The sequence below is a fragment of the Miniopterus natalensis genome, chromosome 1, assembly GCF_054644295.1.
Source record: "Miniopterus natalensis isolate mMinNat1 chromosome 1, mMinNat1.hap1, whole genome shotgun sequence".
Classification (NCBI taxonomy): Eukaryota; Metazoa; Chordata; class Mammalia; order Chiroptera; family Miniopteridae; genus Miniopterus; species Miniopterus natalensis.
This window is the reverse complement of record NC_142081.1, coordinates 71243528-71265035: the sequence shown is the minus strand read 5'-3', so window position 1 is coordinate 71265035 and position 21508 is coordinate 71243528. Positions and strand designations below refer to the sequence as shown.

General features: G+C 31.5%; 1 protein-coding gene across 3 annotated transcripts in view; it reads left to right on the top strand.

The window, feature by feature from the left end:
• NOVA1 (NOVA alternative splicing regulator 1) overlaps window positions 1–21508 on the top strand; it is a 145423-nt gene that overhangs the window by 108325 nt on the left and 15590 nt on the right. For all 3 annotated transcript variants that reach the window (XM_087823229.1, XM_016209520.2, XM_016209516.2), the window contains 2 exons: window positions 1273–1439; window positions 11601–11672. In XM_087823229.1, coding sequence (XP_087679355.1) covers window positions 1273–1439; window positions 11601–11672 — 239 coding nt within the window. The remainder of the gene's footprint in view (window positions 1–1272; window positions 1440–11600; window positions 11673–21508) is intronic.

Below are 21508 nucleotides of genomic sequence, written 5' to 3'. Positions count from 1 at the left end.
ACTTTGTCATTCACGGTGTACTTTAAAAATACATTATAGAGTGGCTTAGAATTTTGAAATTAGCACCAAAAGGAAATGTATTTGATGTAGGTAGGTATTGGAAGTTTTCATATTAGTTCAAAAACAAATATTTTATAAGTTTTAAAATACCATTTAAAAAAATTTTGGTAACTGTTTAGTGAAAGAATATTTATTTCTGAGAAGTAAGTTTATCTGTCATGTTGAGATGCTGAAAAGAATACAGTTTAATACCAGTATGCTGCAGTGAAGCTAAGGTTAGTCTAAAAAACTAATCATTGACTTTTATTGCCTTAAGGTATTTTTGTAAGGTATAAAAAGGATTATAGGACTGTGTATTAGAGCCAACCAATTTTGTTTTAGTAATGTCTTGCATAGGTCTAAAATTTTATTCACTAGATATTGATATAAATACTAATTGTCTTTGTCAATTATTCATGAATTTCCAATTTCATAAACTTATTGTGATTTAACTGATAGTATTAAAATTACATAATCAATAAAGGCAGTGTGGATTTATTTATCCCATAAATATTTATTGTACATGTAGTGTGTCCAGGGACTGCTCTAGGCTTTGGGGAAACTACAGCACTGAACAAAACAGGCTAATGGGCTGTCGTCCAGAACCTTGCATTCTAGTGGTAAAGTAAAAATGTCGGGTGGTGGTGTTGCTACCTATGACCAAAAGGAGAGCAGGGTAAGTGAATAGGGGATGGCAGAAATTCTGAAGTTTAACTTCTTTCCAAGATTCTCTCTACCCACTGATCTAAACGTTCTTTTTACTGTAGACCTTCTGTGTGTGCCATTCATGTAGGTATTTCCATTGTTTTTCGTATCATACTGTCTTATAATTATCTGGCTTGATGTTTGTTTTTTGCTCTTAAGACTGTGCTTTTTGAAAGCTGGGTCCATAAAGACTCATTTGTGTGTTACCAGCTGTAACGCTAAGTCCTTTGATAAGTGCTTGTTATTTGTTACGACAAGGAATGAATGATACTCTCAGCACGTCTAAGGAGACCTGGCTCTGCTGGAATCCCACTGCTCTCTTTGAGACAATTAGGAAAGAATGAGTGAAAAATGGTAAAAAAGAGCATGTATGTATACATTCTGTTCGGTTCACTTGTAACATTTCTAATTAATTTAGAGTTCTACATTTTACATTCTTGGCATTGATACCTCATCCTTTTTTATAGCTTTATTGAAAAAAATAAAATAAGAAAGTTAGTTTTCTGAAAATTAATCTTTTATTCACAGGTACTACTGAACGAGTGTGCTTGATCCAGGGAACAGTTGAAGCACTGAATGCAGTTCATGGATTCATTGCAGAAAAAATTCGAGAAATGCCCCAAAATGTGGCCAAGACAGAACCAGTCAGCATTCTACAACCCCAGACCACCGTTAACCCAGATCGCATCAAACAAGTGAGTGTTTAGTTGGGCAATCAAAGAGAAATATTCACAGCATAGTGTGAATTCCTTATAAAAGAAGGCTTAAAAAGCATATAAATTTTTTTTTCTAAACATACTTACAATAAGAGTTGTAATTTATTTATTTAAAGACTATTGGTCTCACATTGATCAGTTGATTTATTGATTCAATTATTCATTTATTAGTATTAACACTGAGAAGCACTTATGCAACTCATTTCTATTGTGATTTATAGACTCAGATTTGATAATTTATGGGAATTTAATCTATTTAAAATTATATTTCTTGTTTAAATAAAGTATAAAAATTGAAATGAAACTATATCCTCAAAATTTCAAATACCATTTTTAGTATTATTTAGTCTTCAGTATAGTTATGATATTATGCATATATACTCCTGTTTTGTTAATTTGTCATGTTTAACATTTTTTATCAACAAATATGTATACTTTTGTGCCTAGCAAACAGTTACTTGTTACAAATCAGCTATTATGTTCTGTATAACTTGTGTAGTGTATATATGTATTTTTATATATGTGTGTGTGTGTGTGTGTGTGTGTGTGTGTGTGTGTGTCATAAAGGGCCAATGTTCATTTTTAATGTGTGGAATATTCTGTAACAAAATTTTTACTTGATAAAAGACAATGTGAGCTTCTAAGAGTGAATAATGGCTGACATGATATAGGAGAAAAATGACCTTTTTTAATACTCAATAAGGTGGATTCTTCCCCATAAACTGTTTTTAATTCTCAGATTTACTTGATACTTTATAATTATTGTTTTTGCATTTGCCCTTTTATATTAACTACTTAATTTGTGAATTATAGACTTGCCTTCAAAGGGAATGTACTTTTCAGTACTTCACAGAATATTTAATTTACAGAATATTTATGTTGACTGTAATAAATTTGAAATGTAGTTCAAAATCTTATTAATTTCATGTTTCTGAATTGAAAAAAAATTATACTAAACAGTCTTATGAATCTATTAAAATTTTACCAATATATAGTTAAATATAAGGCAACTAACTGATCACATACAAATGTAGAAATTGTCAATTAGACAATATGTTTTCAAATTATAGGATAATATTCTGTTTTAGCTTACCACTTTGCAAAATCCTTCCATGTTTAAAGTATGAATAGGTAGTTATTATTACATATAAAAATCATTCATTTTATAAACTCTTTGTTAATGTCAAAATGGTTCGATTCAATTTGTATACCCTTCACAGTTTTTCAAGAAAGTATCTTTTAATCTATACATGGCAGAATTTAAATATTTTAAAGCTCTAAATATCAGAAGATTCTTTTATTCTTACAGCCATTTATAATTTTAGGATTTTTATTTTACTTATGCTAGGTAAATACAAAGAATATTTTTAAAACTAATGCTTTGAAAGTGATATCATAACTCTATCTAGGTTCTAAAACTATGAGTTTAGTTAAAGACTTCTGGATTAAAATCACCAGGGTCTAAGAATTTACAGAAGCACTGAAGTGTAGGGTCTGTTGACTTTTGCCTTAATCCAGCCTAGTCTTCCTTTTCTTTTGTAACTTCTGTGAGCAAGTTCAAACATTGAGGGATGTGGTGAACATCTTAATTTTTGAAAAGTAAAACATAAAATGTAGTTTGAGTAGAATGATATCACTGGCAGTATATCATACAATGATATGAATGATTTTTTACTATTTTTATAATAATAGCACCATCAAATAATTGTCTCTGAATCATTGTTAAAATTCCAATTTTCTCTATGGCTGTATGAGTTTTATTAGCTACCATATTTCCAATGCCTATATAGATTTATGAAAATCAAAATTTAAAAATGTTTGGTTTATTTTTATTTGCCTTTTTCTGATACTAATATTTAAATTCAAGATAAGTGTTAAAAATAGAGATTGGTTTACCTTTGTGTATTTGCATTCATTGTAAGCCTTGTAGATATTCATGGAATTGAAATTATTGTTGATTATTTAATATTTTCAAGTAATTAATAATGTATGAACTAGAGTATCATTTAAAGAGATTTACCAGTAGAATACACTAAATCTAGTAGGGCAATATATTTAACACTTAAACATGTTTTCTAAATGTAAAAATTGAATAATTGAGAAAAATCTAGAAGAGATATTCAACATATTTTTACAATATTTTAGATGAACAGAGTTTTTTATGCTCTAAATTTAGGATTCTCTAACTTTCTAGGTACCCTAGTTTACCAATATAAGACTTATAATTGGATCATTCTCTAAATAGAATTCCAAGTATATAAATATAAATGACCATGATTTTATTTCAGAAGAAATTATGCTGGCTATTCAATATAAAATATTTATGTCTAAAATAAATTATTTTCCACTAAGAACATATTTCATATGATATATAGAAATAATCTCTGACTTAATACATAGAATCATAATAAAGTTTATTTTAGAATGGTTGTCTTTCTGTTAACTAATAATATAACATTTACATTTGCTTTGGGTTTCAGTACCCAAGTTAATTTTTAAAATAATTTCTTTGAAGCAGTTTTTAGAATTTTCTTCTAGTTAAGATTGTGCAAAGAATAAAATTAACATTTTTAAAATGCTGGAGCTAGAATATGTAACTTTTGCATAGAAATGAATTAATGTTGAATATAAATTATAGATTTTTAAAATATTTGTTATTATGTGTCCATTGTTTTTATGATTGATAATTTTAAGGTTTGGCTTGCTAAAAAATAATTTGTATGGTATCTATATATAAAAATAATTTATATGTAATAGGAAGTCAGAGTTCTAAATAATTAAAACTTGCTTTAAAAATTATAATTATGGATTTTTAACAAAACAGTATTTCTGAGTTATGCAATCTAGATACAGTTGGTCACCAAGTAAATTGCATGAATCACCTTATTCTGCCTAAATGAAACCTACTCTTATTGACTGAATCAATTCTCAAACCAGAATAGTTTTGTTTTGTTTTTTAGGAAAGTAGTGCATACTGGTCTTGTAAGTCTTTTTCCATTTCTATCTTTTTATGTTTTGAGCTTTATACTTTTTATTTTTTTCCCCGTGAGATTATTGAAACTTTTCCTCTTGTTTTAAGTTAAATGATGAAATCTAGCATGACAGCCTTACATCCAACTTCAGATATTAGATATTGTGAAATATTCAATTCTTAATTCTCAAATGTATTTTTGGGTTTTATTTAAAACATTTATTTGTTAATACAGAGGAATCCAATATTTTATATATTCAAAATAACAATAGCAATATTTATTGAATAATCAAAATATTATATAGCCTCTATTTTTTAACCTTAGTACCAGGAGAGAATCATGAGGTACATAATACCATTGTGCTTACTTTACAAGATAGTATACTAAGAAACAGATATGCAACAAGAGTCAGTAAACCAAAATTAAACATATTAATTAGCATGAAGCCTACTATTTCTTATTTTTAGGATACACAGTTAACTGAGACATTCATTAATATTCAAATAATTTTGACTTTGTTTGCCTAAAAACTCTGAACTCATTTCTGGAGCACTACTTAGCCCATATTATTAGGTATATATTTTTCCATTTCTACCTTTTTATATTTTGAGCTTTATACGTTTTACTTTTTTCCCCCATAGGGTTATTGAAACTTTTCCTCTTGTTGTAAGTGCCTCAAATCCCCCTCCAAGTATATCTTTTTATACATAATGAGTCAATATAATGAACCTCCCCAAAATAGTAGAAACCACAAATCAATATTACAGTTAGCATTTGTTGACTTCCTTTGTCTATTATAGATTTTCATCAGTTTCTTTCCTTTTTGGCTCAAAAGTATTTTTAAGAAAAGCTACATTAAGAAGTAGTTATAGGTATATAAAGAATTCTCCTATATTTAAAAAAATAAAATTAAGGTGTCAAAAGTCTCATTTAGCTGAAATAATTTTACTTTTATCATGAAAAATTGGCAAAAATAGCCCAAAATTTGTTTGTTCATTACTCATTCAGTCATGAATTTATCAAATGCCACCTTAGTGAATTGTAAAATGTACTAAATTGTAGCCCTTGCTCTCTAAAACTAGTTTGTAAGAGATCACAAATGCTTAAAATAACTTATAAAAATGTAAAACTTTATTTATATACCAAAACTACAATATAAACAACATACTGTAAAGGTTCAGAGGAGTGTGAAAGAAATGTAGGCTAGTGACATTTGGTATAGTGTAAAATAGGTGAAGACTTGAATTAAATCTTGAAGATTGTATAGGAATTGCCTAATTATAGAAGAAAGAAAAAAGCTTATCTTAGGCACATGAAATAGTGTGGATTTGAAAAGAAAGATACCATAAGTTTTGAATAGTAAGGAGGCTGCCTTGACAGAGGTGGAACATTTGTGCTGGAGTTTAGGGAAAATAATGTTAGGGAAGGTGGGACCAGATGATGGAGAGCCTTGGATGGCCGGCCGAGGCGCATTCTATAGACTGCGGATTCTTCCTAATGTTTCCCAAAAGAGCCCTTTTAATTTCTCTTGAAGGTTATGACGAAAAGGAGGTACCTCTGCATTTTGTTCTGTTCTGTGCTAAAAGTCCAGGCAGAATCTTAGGGTGCTTGTATCAGATACAGCTTATGGGAGAAAAAGAGGAGTGTGACAGTTAGCTGAGTGTCCCACAATTGCAGATCTTTGGTTTTTGAAGGTTTGTAAGATAATAATTTTCCAAAGTTCTTTTATGTAACATTCACAAATCCAGGGGATGTCAAGCAAAAAAAAAAAGTGGTCAAGAATGAAGGATTGGTAAGAGTGATACGCACACAGACACAGACATATATGTAGTGCTTCCTGTGTTTCTGTGCCAGCCACTGTGCGTGCACTTCACATGGATTATCGCATTTCATCCGTCCTCACAGAAATGCTGTGAGACAGGCACAGAGTCCCTGTTTTACTTAAGGACACTGATGCTTAGGGGAACTGAGTGACTTACCCAAGGACATATAATGTAATTGTATTAAAACTGGGCTCTAGGACTCCAAGTTTGAGTAATGCTGGTGAAACAAAATCCAATAGATTTCTTTCTTCTGGGACTTTTCAGAGTCTTGAATAAACTTCTCTAAGAAGAGAACCTCATTTAAAATAGAATGTCTTGTCTTAGGATGAAGTTAAGAGACAAGCAATATTTTAAGAACAAGATGATGAATACTTAATCTCACTATGGGTTGTGAAACTTGAGACAAATGCGTGAAGTTAAAAGATATTTTAAAGTCACATTTGTAAGGCTTTGAGACTGATTTGTTCTAGTTCCAAAATCGTGAAGAATAAAAAATGGCTGTATGTAGTTTTGAACCTAGCAGAGTGGTGGAATCTGAAAGCAAACAAGTGAATTTTAGTTAGACACCTATTTGGGATATTTTTGTTTGTTTCAGGAAAGTTGAATGTAAATAGTATGTTTTTTTTCTTGAAGTAGTCTTTGATAGAAGCATAAGTAAGAATCTAAAACTGAAACTATAGATCCTTGATTGCAATAGAGGAGATAATTTCACTTTCATCCTCACAGGAGAGAAAAATGAAGCAGTTACCAGAAAAAGTCATTGAGAGGCATTGTAGTAAGTGTGCAGGATCTGGAGCAAGACCTCCAGGATTCAAGTCCTGGCTTTTTAAATTAGCAGCTGGGTATTTGGGAGCAAGTTGTTTTGTTTCTCTGTACCTCAATTTCTTTACCTATAAGGTGGGGATATAATAGTAATCTTTTGTATAAGGATATTCTGAGTATTAACTGAGTAAAACTATACCTTGTTCCTAGTAGCCACTCTTTATAAACCATAGAGACAAAAAGGAAATCAGTAATCTTTTCTGTCAGAAAATAAGGAGAAAAAGTATGAAGAAAGATATCAAAAAAACAGGATCAAATATCCAGAGAAAAATACGAGAATAGGTAACTTTTTAAAACAGGAAATTATTGGAGATTTTAAAAGTTAGTTTCAGTCACATGGTGAGAGCAAAGTCATTATTTCCTAAAGGTAAAGAGGCTGGTTAGGTTAAAAGAAAAAATGGTATGAAGTGTGGAAACTGCTGATTTGAAATTTTGGATATACAAAGGAGAAAAATGCAAGTTAGATCAAAGAGGCTCACATAACCCCTGCTACTCAAGAGGGCTGGTTTTATGTTAGAGAGTAAAAAGGAGCTTGAAAAGGCAGAGAAATCTGAGATGGGATTACTGAGGGAACTAGATGACTCAGGAGCAGTGGAAAGATTTAGGTTAGGGTGTTAAGGCCTAGCCTGTGAAGAGTCTGAGTAGGAGATGAGTTTTGTCTACAGGGGAAAGAATACAAAGGGGTGGGTGGGTTGGAAAACGGGAAAAGCTGCGGCGAGGTCAATTGTGGTAGATAAAGAAGCTCCTTCTGGGAAGCCGTGATTTCTTTTAAGTAATAAAGAATGCTCGTTGGACGGAAGATGAAATACATGGGATTGAATGGCCGAAGCGAAGGAGAAAGTGTAGAATAACAATTATGAGGAAAATAAGCTGTGGGGTAGGAGTATGTTGTGAAAGGCCTGCTGAAATTGGGTGACACAAGTTTCTATTCGGGCTTAGTAGCTCCGGGGAGCTCAGACATTGGGAGAAGGGGGATACCTGTCAGGAGGCAACACCAAAGTTGGTCATTCCATATTTAAAATGTTTATCCCTTTTTTTTCATAGAGCAGTAGGCAGATTTATTTAACAGAACTTGAAACGGGTTTGGGAAGGTGATTATTTAAGTAATGTTACTGAATCAGCCAGTGATAGATTCCAAATTACATTTGCGATTTGTTGCTCATTGCTGTGGTCACTATACCTCTAAACATCAGAAGTTCTTGACAGTCTATTACTGTAGATTTGCTTGAAAGTAAGCAAATTATATATTTTAGAGTTTATTTATAGTCATGTTCTTTGTTCCAGCAAAACTGTCACTTGTTAACAAGAATACACTTTATAATTTATAATTACTTTTCAGTTCTATTCCCCAAAGCCTAGTTATATCTATACTTAACTAAATGCCCGTTGTTAAATCTTGAATTTTTAAAAACTGTACTTTGAAAAATACACTATTTTAAAATTATAAAATACTTCAAATTTTTCTGCAGTAAGTAATTCAGTCTTCAGTGTTTAAAGCAGAATCTTTAAACAGCCATTTAACTCATGTAAACAAAAATACTATTTTCCATTTAAAAGTAAAATTGTGATTTTAAAAATGACTGCCCTTTATAATCACTATTCGATAAATTAAAAATAAATAAATTTTAGAGGAGTGTGTTTCCTTTGGAAATGTTCTTTATAATAGATATTTTAATATATTGTTACTATATGGATATTTAGTTACATCTTCATGATATATATCAGAAATTTTACTAAATGATTTTTAACTTGAAACCACTGAACTTGAAGTCTGTGTAGTAAGTAGGATTAAACATTTTTTTTATAAAATATTAGGGAAACAAACATACTGTGCATTTATACTGTATACTGAAATATTTCTTTTGGATTTTTCTGTTCTATTTTTCCATGTGGTTGAGAACAACTGTCAAAGCTGCTTAATCAATAGAACCTTATAAATTAAAGGCATTTCTTTAATATATTTACAACTAACTGTTTATTAGAAGAGTTTTTGCAAGTAGTATTTAAAAGATGAACTGAAATGTAGGCTTTCTGGGATCTGTTATAATTTGTAAAGGGAGGAGACTTTTTAGTTTAACAGTAACTATATGAATAATAGCTAGAAAACTAATCATGTATTTATTTTATTACATGTTCATTATTTTAGGAATTTAAACCAAGAAAATATATTTAGAGACAATTTACTGTAATATTTTAACAGTTTTATCCCTTGAAGCCCAAACTTACATAATTTTTACCGATTTACTTAAAATGTTGAACTTAACTTCTTATGTTTAGTAACCAAATCTTTAGTGATTTTTTTAAACACACTATTATTATCCCAGAAGTTTAAAATTATTGTTTTTATTTCTGTAGTAAAGAAAGAGCATTAAAATTAAGGACAATCTCGATGAATCTGAGTTGTATCAATTATTAATAATACATGCCTAATATTTCATATATATGCCAAGCAAAAAGAAAGATATTAAGTAAATTGATAGAAAATAATATTAATGTAAGTGCCTACGAATCCTGAGCCACTTGATATTACTATTTTTTCCACATAGTTCTTTGTAATATTTCAAGACCTTGTTGAGAATTCATATCCAGGGCAAGGTAGATGTCATAGTGAACCTGTGGTACTTCAGGTCAATTTTACCCTGTTAGAAATAGGGGAGCCCAACACACATACTCGTGCTTCTGTAGGTTAATGAACTTAGACTCTAACCTATATTGGAAGAAATGGCCTCTTGGTTTATTTCACATCTATTTAGTCAGCCTCCTCATAATTGTACAAGATTTCTACAGAACATATTTTTAAATGTGTGCTAACTACTCACAGGAATTCTCTGCAATAAAAGTTGTAACCAGAGATGAGAAAATAAAACCTTTACTGTTCAATTCATAGTAGCATGAAGCTAGTATCATAAGTCCTAGCATAGTATTGCAAGGAAAAGACAATATTAGGGCAAATTTTAATGGTGGAAAATTAAAGTCTCTCTTGAGAGATGAAAGGAATTTATTACAAAGAACAAAAGCAGAAAGAGGATTTAAAGATTTTTTTTCTTCTTTTATAAGGTTTTACTTTTGAATGGTATCTCCTGTCCCCTTTTTAAATATGATTTAAGAAAAACCTTGGTGTGACTCAACATTAAGTCTAGTTTTCCTCAAAGTATCTGAGGTTTCTTTTTCAACTTAGGAAGAACTAGGAATCCCTTGAGGAGGGACTGTTTAAAGCATAATCTAATATTACAAGCAACCTTACTTTGTTTTTGGAGAACAGAGAGTTAAGCAGGAGCCTGTGAATTTCTTATCTTTTCTTTTACTCTTAACTGCTTTATTCTACCCAGATTAGAACTTTTGAATTTAAATGCATGACTATGTCTATATTAAGTAATTTCATCTACTTTTCCTGACACTGCTGAACCTTTAAAGTTATGCTTTTGCTCATATCTGAGTAATTTTGATGAATATGTATGAATATAAAACAATGTTCATTAGAATTGTGTCTATACTATAAAATTACCCTATTTCACCTATTAAGAAATACTATCTGCTGAGGGTGCTACTTAAGCAATGCTATTTGCTGAGTGAAAATATACTTTAAAAAAAAAAAAAACTTAACATTTTATACTTTAAGGTTACTCTTTTAGACATGAGAAGTTTGAGTATATTTTAATGACTTATTCAACAAATATGTTCTCACAAAACATATTTTATATGTAGTATATATGTGTGTTTAGAAGTGAATGAAACAATTAATATGATTCCTAATATTTTTGTGCTTATTTTCAACACAGGCTGATGATACCACAATATATCGTACCCTTCATCTATATTAAATTTTTAATGTTCAGCATAAATGATGAAAATATTATGGCAGTTTGTTAAAATGCTATTAGTTACTTGTTTATTAATATGAAGTTAATGTTTACATTTTCAGACGAGCTCTAAATTTATTAAAAATTAATATTTTAGAAGATAATGTGATATTAAGAACTCAGAAGTGCAAATTTAATTACTTTTAAGTATGGATCCCTAAATTCATGTGGAATCAACTTGTTGGTGATGTTCAACATATTAAGTAGGTGGATACTTCTATGCCAAAGTAAACTTCATTTCACCACTTCTTCCAATCCCCGACTGTATTCATCGATAGAAAAATAACTCTTTCAGTTTTACTCATTGAATTTCTTGAATTTTTGTTTTCACATCTCTTTTCCCCCAAGACAACAAAGGGAAAGAAAAGAGACTACTATTCATGAATATGGTCAGGATACCTTTAATACTCATGTGAATTTTTATCAGTCACCATCATGATTTCAAGTCATGAATTTATTTTTACATGCTTATTATGCATGCATATTTACGTGCATTAGTTATTTAATTGATCTTAAATTCCATTAAATTTGAATTAATAGGAGAAGAATTTGTTCACAGGATTTTGTTCTCGTTATATTACATTTTATTTTATTTTGTTTTATTTGAATAATCAGTTTAAGGCTTATAAAGGTTGATTTGCTCCTGAACTGCTTTGTTCCCAGACATTGCCATCTTCCCCAACTACCACCAAGTCCTCTCCATCTGATCCCATGACCACCTCCAGAGCTAATCAGGTACAGTATCATCCTGTCATCTACACCATACTTTTCACGAGTGAATGCTGCACACTGGAGAAAAAGATAATGGTGGGTTAAGGATGTATTCGTTCATTCACATATGTGCACCACGACCAGATTCCAGATAACCTGAGAAAGAAATATGAATACTTTCTGAAAAGTTATATGCATTTTTAACTTTAGATAACAAAAATATATTCAGGTGGTAGACTACTAGAATTTTGGGTTTTCCCCTTAAAATTATGATGACTTTATGGAGTTCTGAGGGTTATTTATTGAGTTGGTGTTTATGATCTCCCTTATTGTTTCTTCCTAGGATTCTTGGTATATAACTTAAGAATATCATATATGTAAAAAAAAAAATGTTTAAATATGACTTATTGAGCAAAGGTATATCTTTAAAAGTGAATGCATTTTCATTTGCTTTTTATTTCAGACATTCCTTACTATGTAAACAATTTTAAATTTTGGATGAAAAGCATTTGTAGCAATCTAAAAGTAACTGAAAATTGCTATTTGTGATCATTTGGATGCTAATTAACAACTCAGGAAATGTTACTGTCTTATAATTTAATACTAGCATTTTCTTTGGTGGAGTGGCAAACTGCAACTATAAATATATCTTATTAGTTTGATTTAATAATTGTTTTGGCACTGAATATTTGTAGGTCATTCTTTAAAAATGTGGTTAATTTTGGCACATTTAAGTAAATCATCTAAAATATTTATGTAATTCAGTCATACTGTACTATAACTTTATAATTGTTGAAAAATATATTTATTAAAATGATTAAACACATTTTCATTTTGTCTGAGTTGAGCTTCATTTAGGTGAAATATGTTATGTTCTTTAATATTTCTACTTTTTTACTAATACTGGCCTTATGGGATTATTTAAATATTAAATAAAAGCTTATCTTTTAAATATATTTTTTACAGAATTGACTAATAAATCATTAACTTTGAACTATATTTGCTGAATATATTAAGTGTGGCTTTTGCATATCATCTAATATAAAGCTATCAGAATTATTTTGTTCATTATTGATTCTAATACTTTTGCTACCTCAGGAAAATTTTTAAAATAATAACTGGAAGCAAAACTAACAGGATGTTAGGAGCTTGGCTTTTATTGTCTACAATAGCATTCCCTCAGACAAAAATACTTTATAATGCTCACATTTTAGCCCCAATAAATTGGTTTAAAAAGTATCCATCTCTAGTGATGAAACACAGCACTTCTCTTCAAAGGAAATGATACTATATATAAAGTGAGAACATAGCTTGTATTATTGATGTATGAAGTTAAAAAGTTTATATATATATGTATGTGTGTATATATATATATATATATATATACACACACACACACACGCTTTATATACCTTATCTATTATGTGAGCTATATGATACAGAAAACTATTGGGAAACAACTGACTGTGTTTTTGATGTTTCTCTTGTACTTCACCTTTCTTTCTAAACAAAAACAAGACAGATGAGTACAACTGCAATGAAAAAAACTAACAAAAAACTAATGCTTTTTCTTACCGTAAAAAGTAAAAAATTCTGGATCTAGAAAGAAAAAGGTTGTCTATGAAGTTAGATTGTATATTCTTCATTTATTTTATATGAACAGGTGAATTTTTATAAAATGATTTCTTTAAAAGGCTAATGTTGAAGGCTATATGTTGAAGTTTACTAACATATTTTCACCCTCTAGATATGTTACTACATCCACCTCTTCCAAAACCTAATATTTTTCTAATTTGAAATAATAAGTCATTTGTGGTTTTCAACTCTGTCTACTATACTCAGTTATATTTATTTTTACGTGACTTTCTTCTGTTCTTGTACAAACAATCATAGTATCTGCTGGAAAACATGTGGCAAAATATAGAACAAACCAAAATCCTTAAAGTCATTGAAGAAATTACAGTTATCATCCATCTTGATGTTGTTAGTAGTTTTATTCCCTACAGTATTTCCCAATAGATTCTATTTGTGTTGTAAGATAGAATGTAATGTGGTTTTTGTTGTTCCTAGATCACAGTTGTTTCTTGTGTATAATCCTAATTAAATTAGTGTCAGTTTACTATATAGACTTAGATCTATAAGAGTAACCAGGATAGAAAAATGGGTTCTAATATGATAATACTAAACTTTGCCTCCATAATTAAAATAGACTTTTAAACCTATAAGAAAATAACTTTTATTGCTGGTTTAAGTTTGCTTTATTCTTACCCGGCAATTTAGCAGACATGTCTCCAGTTTTATAAATGGAAGAAATGGTACAAACTCAGAGCATGCCATTTTAAATTAAAAATTATTGTTTAATGTATTCTAGCTAATATGATACCCTCTGCTGTTAAAAGTAGCTATAAACTTTTTTATGTGAATTTTTATAAACCAGTATAAATTACATCCAGACTGTTTATGTTATTTTCATTTTTGCTAGTTATTTTAGTAACTAAATGAATTATGATTGAGTTCTATTTCCAGAATAGTTTGTCTGTGTTATAAACTAATGTGATAAAAAGAAATTAGGGACTATTAATATTTTAAAAAACCCAAAATAAAAAGAGCAGAAAATACATTGAAGAGTTAGTTTTACCTGTAGTGTCAACATTTAAAAATCTTTTCTATTCTTTTAAAAATAGCTGCATGTTTCAATACATACTGAATTTTCTATCCTCAAGTTTCCACAGTTCAAACTGACAGACTATAACTACAATGTTGTGGCTTTATAATAATTTGCCTCTGAAAATTGAAGGACTATCATATGGGAAGCCTTGTAGAATGGATGCTAAAAGTCAAGACTGGAGCCAAATTGCCTGTGGGCACATCCTTGTTCTGCCGCTTGCTTGCCGAGTAAATTGAGTTCAATTTTCCTTTTTTTTTTAAATATATCTTTATTGATTTCAGAGAGAGGAAAGGAGAGGGAGACAGAGAGAAAGGTAGAAACATCAATGATGAGAAAGTCATTGATTAGCTGCAGCCCACAACCCAGGCATGTGCCCTGACTGGGAATCGAACCCTGATCTCCTGGATCCTAGGTCGATGCTCAACCGCTGAGCCACGCCCGGCCGGGCCAATTTTCCTTTTTTGAAATTCAAATTATAATAGCACCTTATAGTGTCAAAATAAAAAATAAATTCATTAACTAAGAACATTACAATTTCTAGAATGTAATATTCACCACATTAGGGTAAGTTATATATATATATTTTGAAATATCTTTCAAGTAATAATGAAAAAAATTGCCCTTTAGATGCTAAATGATGTATCATACAGAATATTAAAACTGAGTTTTACCTTTAAAGAAAAATTCTAAGACAGTAGTATTGCTTTTTTCCAACTCTAAAATATTTCTGTAATCAGAGTCTCTGTGCTTTTTAAGATAGCTTAAACTACAATTTTTTCTCTCTAGTGAGAGTAGTTACTTGTCCAATTAATAAATCAATACTATTATTTCTTTTTGAGAAAGAAAACTTAGTAAACTAATAGTTTTACAACTTGTACTTTTTTTGATGTGTTGCTTACAGCAAGATGCAAGTTTAACATTTTTTACAGATGGAATTTTAAATGTAAGGCAAGTATAAAGATAAGTAGAATTATGTTATTTCAACTGTGTTTACACTTACAAAAAAGTGGGTTAGTTTAATTAGTTCTTAGTAGTTGATACTAAATTTTTCAGTCACTTCAAGATTCAACAAAATGGTTTTTTTAATTAATCAATGATGCTAAAAACTAAATTTCAGACATAATTTTCAGTTCTTGGTTGTTAACATTCCTGGGATTCTTCTCAAATTTCAGGAAAAGATTAAAAAAAAGTGATTTTAGAAATATGTGCTTTATGACATTTATTTATGTACTGATAAATTTTTAATTATATATCAAAATATATAAAAACAAATGAAATATAGGAAACTCATATATAGTACCCTTGTTATAGTAACAGAAAAACACAAATAAAATCACTGGTCTCACTTTATTTTTTTTACTGGTCTCACTTTAAATTCATGACCACAGATCTCAAATGGGCCCTTAATGCTGTCAGATAATCATAAGCCCATTCCCTATTTTACTCTCTATTTCATAAGTTCTCCTTTCGATCTTTGTATTAATTTTCTGTTGCTGTGTAACAAATTACCACAAATATAGTGGCTTAAACAGCACCTCTTTATTATCTCATAGTTTCCATGGGTAAAGAGTCTGGGGACCACTTAGCTGTGTCCACTGCTCATGGTCTTACAAGACTGCTATCAAATTATTGGCTGGGGTATATTCTCAACTAGAAGCTTGACTAGAGTCAATCCTCTTAAATTCATCCAGGCTGATGGCAGCATTCAGTTCCTTGTGGCTGTACGACTGAGGGCCCAACTTCTTACTGGCTGTTAAGAGGCAACTCTCAGATTCTAGAGGCTGCCCAAGCTCCCTGCCATGTGACCCTCTCTCTACAGGCTCTTCACACCTTGGCTGGTTGCTGTTGCAGAGCTAGCGGAGACTCTTTTCAGTGTGTGCTAGTAAGATGGAGTCATATATTGAACCTAATCACGGGCGTAATTTCTCATGTCCTTTACCATAACCATAACCACAGTAGTGACATTCTATCCCTTTGCCATATTCCGTTGATTAGAATCAAGTCAGTTTACACCTGTGCCCAAATGGAGGATATCGTACCACCAAGGGGCCATCTAAGAATTGTCCCTACCACAACTCCCCATTATTTCTTGCTTCCTCCTCTCTCCCAGCTGATGATTATTCCTACTTCACGGAGAAAACATGAAGCAATCAAAAAATAGAAACTTTCACAAACTCACACCAACACATACGTTTAATCAGCCAGCATTTATACCCAGGTAGTCCACCTTCTCATCTGTTACCATTGGTAAACTTTCCCTGCTCCTATCGAAAACCAGTAATTTTTGTTGTACAATAAACCTTGTCCTATTTCTCTTACTCAAAGATATCCTTCAGCAATTCTACCTTCTCTGGTCTTTATCTGTCAAGCTTTTTATCTCAGTGGGTTAATATTCATTAGCATACATATATCTGTTTTTTTCTCTTGTCTTAAAAGACAAAACAAAACTTTTAATCCCATTTCCCCCACCGGCTAAGGCTGTAATTCTTGTACTCCTTTGTCGAAAAACTCACAAAAGTATTTACTCTGTTTTACCATTTCTGTCTTCCCATTCTTTCCTAAATCCAGGGACATCAGTGATGACCACATTGCTAATTCCAGTTGTTTATTCCCAATCCACATGTTAATTGGCCAATCAACAATATTCGTCATAGTTTATCACTTTGACTTCCTTAGCATACTTTCTTTACTTGACTTCCAGGCTGCTACACACTCTTGGTTCTCGTGCGTCATGCCATGTGCGTCATCTCAGAATCCTTTGCTAGTTCCTGCCCTCATCCCACTTAACGTTGGAGTGCTCCAGGCTCTAATACTTGAGACTCCTTCTGCATTTATACTTTTCATCTAATACCTTAGCTCTTATGGGCTGACATCTGCAAAATGAATGTCTCCAGTGAGAGGCATGTTTGCTATGAACTAACAGAGCTTAAGCCTTAGGATTTCTCACCTGCACTGACATATTACAAGGCCTGCACCTAATTTTATGTTCATAATTTTGAATGTGTTTTCCAAAGATTTCCACTAAAATTGTATAATATTCAGGCCCCTCATAAATTGGGTTCATATTTATCTCTAATCTAGATCTCACAATGAAACGACAGATTATATCCAATTTGCCTCTGAGCATTTCCACTTGCATATCTAAACAGACATCTTAAATTCAACAAGTCCAAATTCAAACTACTCCAAAACTACTACACTGATAGCTTTTACCACCTCTGTTAAAGGCAGCTACATACATCCACTTGTTCAGATCAAAAATCCCGAATCCATATCATCCATCTTTTTCTTTAGCACCTCAAATCTAGTATGTACATATAAATATAGACCATGTCTTATTACATGTACTGCTTCCCTCGTCCAAGCCTGAATTATTGCAAAAGCCTCCATATAGGTTTTCTGGCCTTTCTACCCTTTCTTTCCAAAGTCTGTTCTCCACTGAGCAGACTGAGTATTCCTTTTAAAATATGTCATTTAAAAAATTTCTTTGCCTATACCTTCAAAAGTTTTTCATTTCACTCAGTAAAACCTATATCCCCAAAATGACATCCATTAATTTACAAGATCTGGCCCTTGCCACATTACCTCTTTCACTTCATTTCCTACCACTTACGCCTCACTCTGTCCCAGTCAAATTGACCTGCTTGCTTTTCCTTGCAGACACATTAGGTATGCTCTTGCCTCAGTATTTTCCTCTTGCTTTTCTCTCTACATGAAATTTTCTTATTTCAGAGATCTACTTGGCTAACATCTTCTTAGCCTTCAAGTCTTTGTTCAGAATTCACCTTCTCCCTAAGGTCTACCTCACCACCCTATTTAGCGTTGCAGTCTGGCCTCACCTTACCTCTGTACTCCTGATTCCCTTTGCCTTGCTATTTTTTTCCATTGCCTCACAGTATACTATATACTTTGCTTATTTTCATTTTTATTATATATTGTCTGTTTTGCTTCCCTAGAAAAGAAGGTGCATGAGAACAGGGATCTTTGTTTTATTCTCTGATGTATCAGAGCAATAACCTGCAACATAATAGATTCTCAATAAATCTTTCTTAAATGACTAGTAGTAGTTGGAAGGATAGGTTTACAGTCTATATGCTTTAAAATTTATTTTTTTTATTTTTGAAAATCCCTTCTACAGATGAAATTTTTCACAGAACTTCTCTAAAAATATAAGCCAAGTAGAAAAATACTTTTGAAGGAATAAGTAGGTTAAGTTAATGGAACATAGCCTTCTTTGTTACATTTTTATTTTACTCCTTGTAGTACTCAGAGCACAATTTGAAAAACAGTCAGACTCATATTGTAATAATTATCCAACAGAATATTAAAATTAAATTTCATTTTCTTCAGTGTATGTGTGTGTTATATGCGCTTGTGTGAATGTGATGTCAGGATAGTTTTCTTTAGAAGTCTATTTTAGAAAGTCCTGGAAAAATAGTGAAATCCAAATGCTCTTTTTAAATGAACTTACTGACTTTATAATATACATTAGATTTTATGTATTTTGCTTACTGTTAGAATGAACCTTATAAAATTGCTGATACTTGGGTGAAATTTCTTATGGCTTAACTTAGTATATATCGTATACATATCAAAATCTCCCCAAATTCCCAAGAATAAAATGAACCAAAAGAACCCATAGAATCCATATTAAGAGAATGTACAATTTTCATATAAGGACATAAAACATTCCCTAATAAATAGACTTACAATGACTTTGGAAAGGAAGATTTAATATCATAGAAATATCAGTCCCTTTCAATTAAAATATAATTTATTGCACTTTCATTTTTCTTCCCAATTTTTTCTGGTTTTCTGGGAGAGAGAAACAAGACAAAATGATATTAAACAAAAATGTAAGTGGCTAAGAATTACCGTAACGTGATCCATAAAATAATTATCAAGAAAATATTTGTGTGGGATGATGTACTTCACTCAGTATTAAAATTTGCTATAATAAAAGCATGTGATATTAACACAAACAGATGTAGTTGTCAGTGAAACATAATAGAGATTTCAGAAATAGATCTGAGTACATATGGGAACTTAACTGTATCTTATGCATTAAGAAAGGTAGCGTAACTCGGGGCTTAAGACAGCGGTGCTCTCAAACCGTAATTCCGAGCTTTAAATCCAGTCTTGTCGCTTCCTAGTTTTCTGATTTGAGGAAACATCCTTAACTTTGCCATGTGTGTTTTCTCATTGTAAAATGTGAATAATAACGGTGCCTACCTCATAGGGTTGTCATGGTTCTTCAATGAATCAGCACATGAGAAGCATTTAGAACACTGCTTGATGCAGAGTAGTATTTCAGCATCATTTAAATTCATTTTAGAAAAAGATGTTTTATTTAATAAATGGTGCTGGTATACTTGACTATCCATCTGAAAGAAAATAAATTTATACCTCCACTCTATACAGTATATAAAAATAAATCTCAGTGTATTCAAGATTGAAACTGTAAGACTGATGAAGTTATAGTGTGTGAAATCAACTTGAGGATGACTTTTTAAGGAAGAAGGAAATCCAGACTATGAATAGGTTAAAATATTTGAATATGTAAATACTTCATATATTTTGGTGTATCAGAATACATCATTAATAAGCAGAACATGATAATATCCTTGAAAAAAATATGTTGAGTAGATATGGCAATGAATTGGTTACTCAGCTATACAGAGAACTTCTAGATTGGTATAAAAAAATGGAGAAAATAGGTAAAGATTATATGAATCATCATCACTAGATTGTACTTTTTTTACCAGATAGATAAAATCTTATGTGTGTATATAATACATATATCTTATGAATGCAAAAATTAATCTTTGGGTGTTTACAAGTTAAAACTGATGGCAAAAAGATAGGACATAATCATTCTCATACAATGTTGATGTAAGAAATGCTGTAACATTGTAGCTTTTGAGAATTATCCAGTAAAACAATGCACCAATACATAAGAATATAGAGACAAAGATTATATATCGCATAGTTATTTAGAGGGTCAAAAGTTGGAAAACAAACTGACCTCTAACAGGAACATGGCTGAATAAATTATGGTATGCAGAATATTATGTGGAGAAGCTATTAAACATAATGAGATAGAGCCACATAAATTAGTCTTAGAATAGTATTCATAATATATTAACTACAGAAAATTAAGTTGCTAGCATATGGCCCTATTTTTTTCAATGTATTTTTTATTATTAATTAAATGTATTGGGGTAACATTGGTTAATAGGGTCATACAGGTTTCAAGTGTACATTACTATGGTACATGATCTGTATATTGCTCTGTGTAGCCACCATCTAAAGTCAGATCATCTTCTGTCGCCATATATTTGGCCCCCTTTACCCTCGACCTTCTCTCCACGCCCTTCCCTCTGGTAACCTCCACACTGTTGCCTGTGTCTCTGAGTTTCAGTTTTATATCCCACATATGAGTGAAATCATATGGTTCTTGGCTTTCTCTGTCTGACTTATTTCGCTTAGCATGATATTCTCAAAGTCCACCCATGTTTTCTCAAATGGCAGTATCTCATCTCTTCTTATGGCTGAGTAGTATCTTGTGTTCATGTGTCATCAGGGTGATGACAAAGAATAGGAACATTATTAACTTTTTCATATCTCTACTTTTAAATTTTATTTTTCAATTAGAGTTTACATTCAATATCTACTTTTTATTTTCCTACTTTTTTTTTAATCCTCGCCTGAGGACATGTTCATTGATTATTAGAGAGAAGGGAAGACAGAGGAGGAAAGAGAGGAAAGGAGGAAGGGAGGGATGGAGAGAGAGGTAGGGGGAGAGGGAGAGGGAGAGGGAGAGGGAGAGGGAGAGAAATAGTGACATGAGAGAGAAACATGGATTGATTGCTCCCTGTATACGTATCCCGACCAGGGATTGAACCCTGGCCTTTCGGTGTACGGGATGACACTCCAACCAACTGGGCCACACTGGCCGGGCCTCAATATCTACTTTTTAAAAAATGTTGTCTAAGAAACTAGAACAGGTTGGAAAAGGTAATGACTTCAGTTGTAGTATATGCAGTGTTTTAAGGCATATAAAGTGGGACTTTCCCAAACCATTGGGAAAGAGTGGACTGCCTTTGACATATACCTGTTTGAGCTACTTACCTCTTGTATTCCCTAGTAGTGGGTTGGTTTGTTAGGGAGTCTGGTGAAGGCCCAGAAGAGA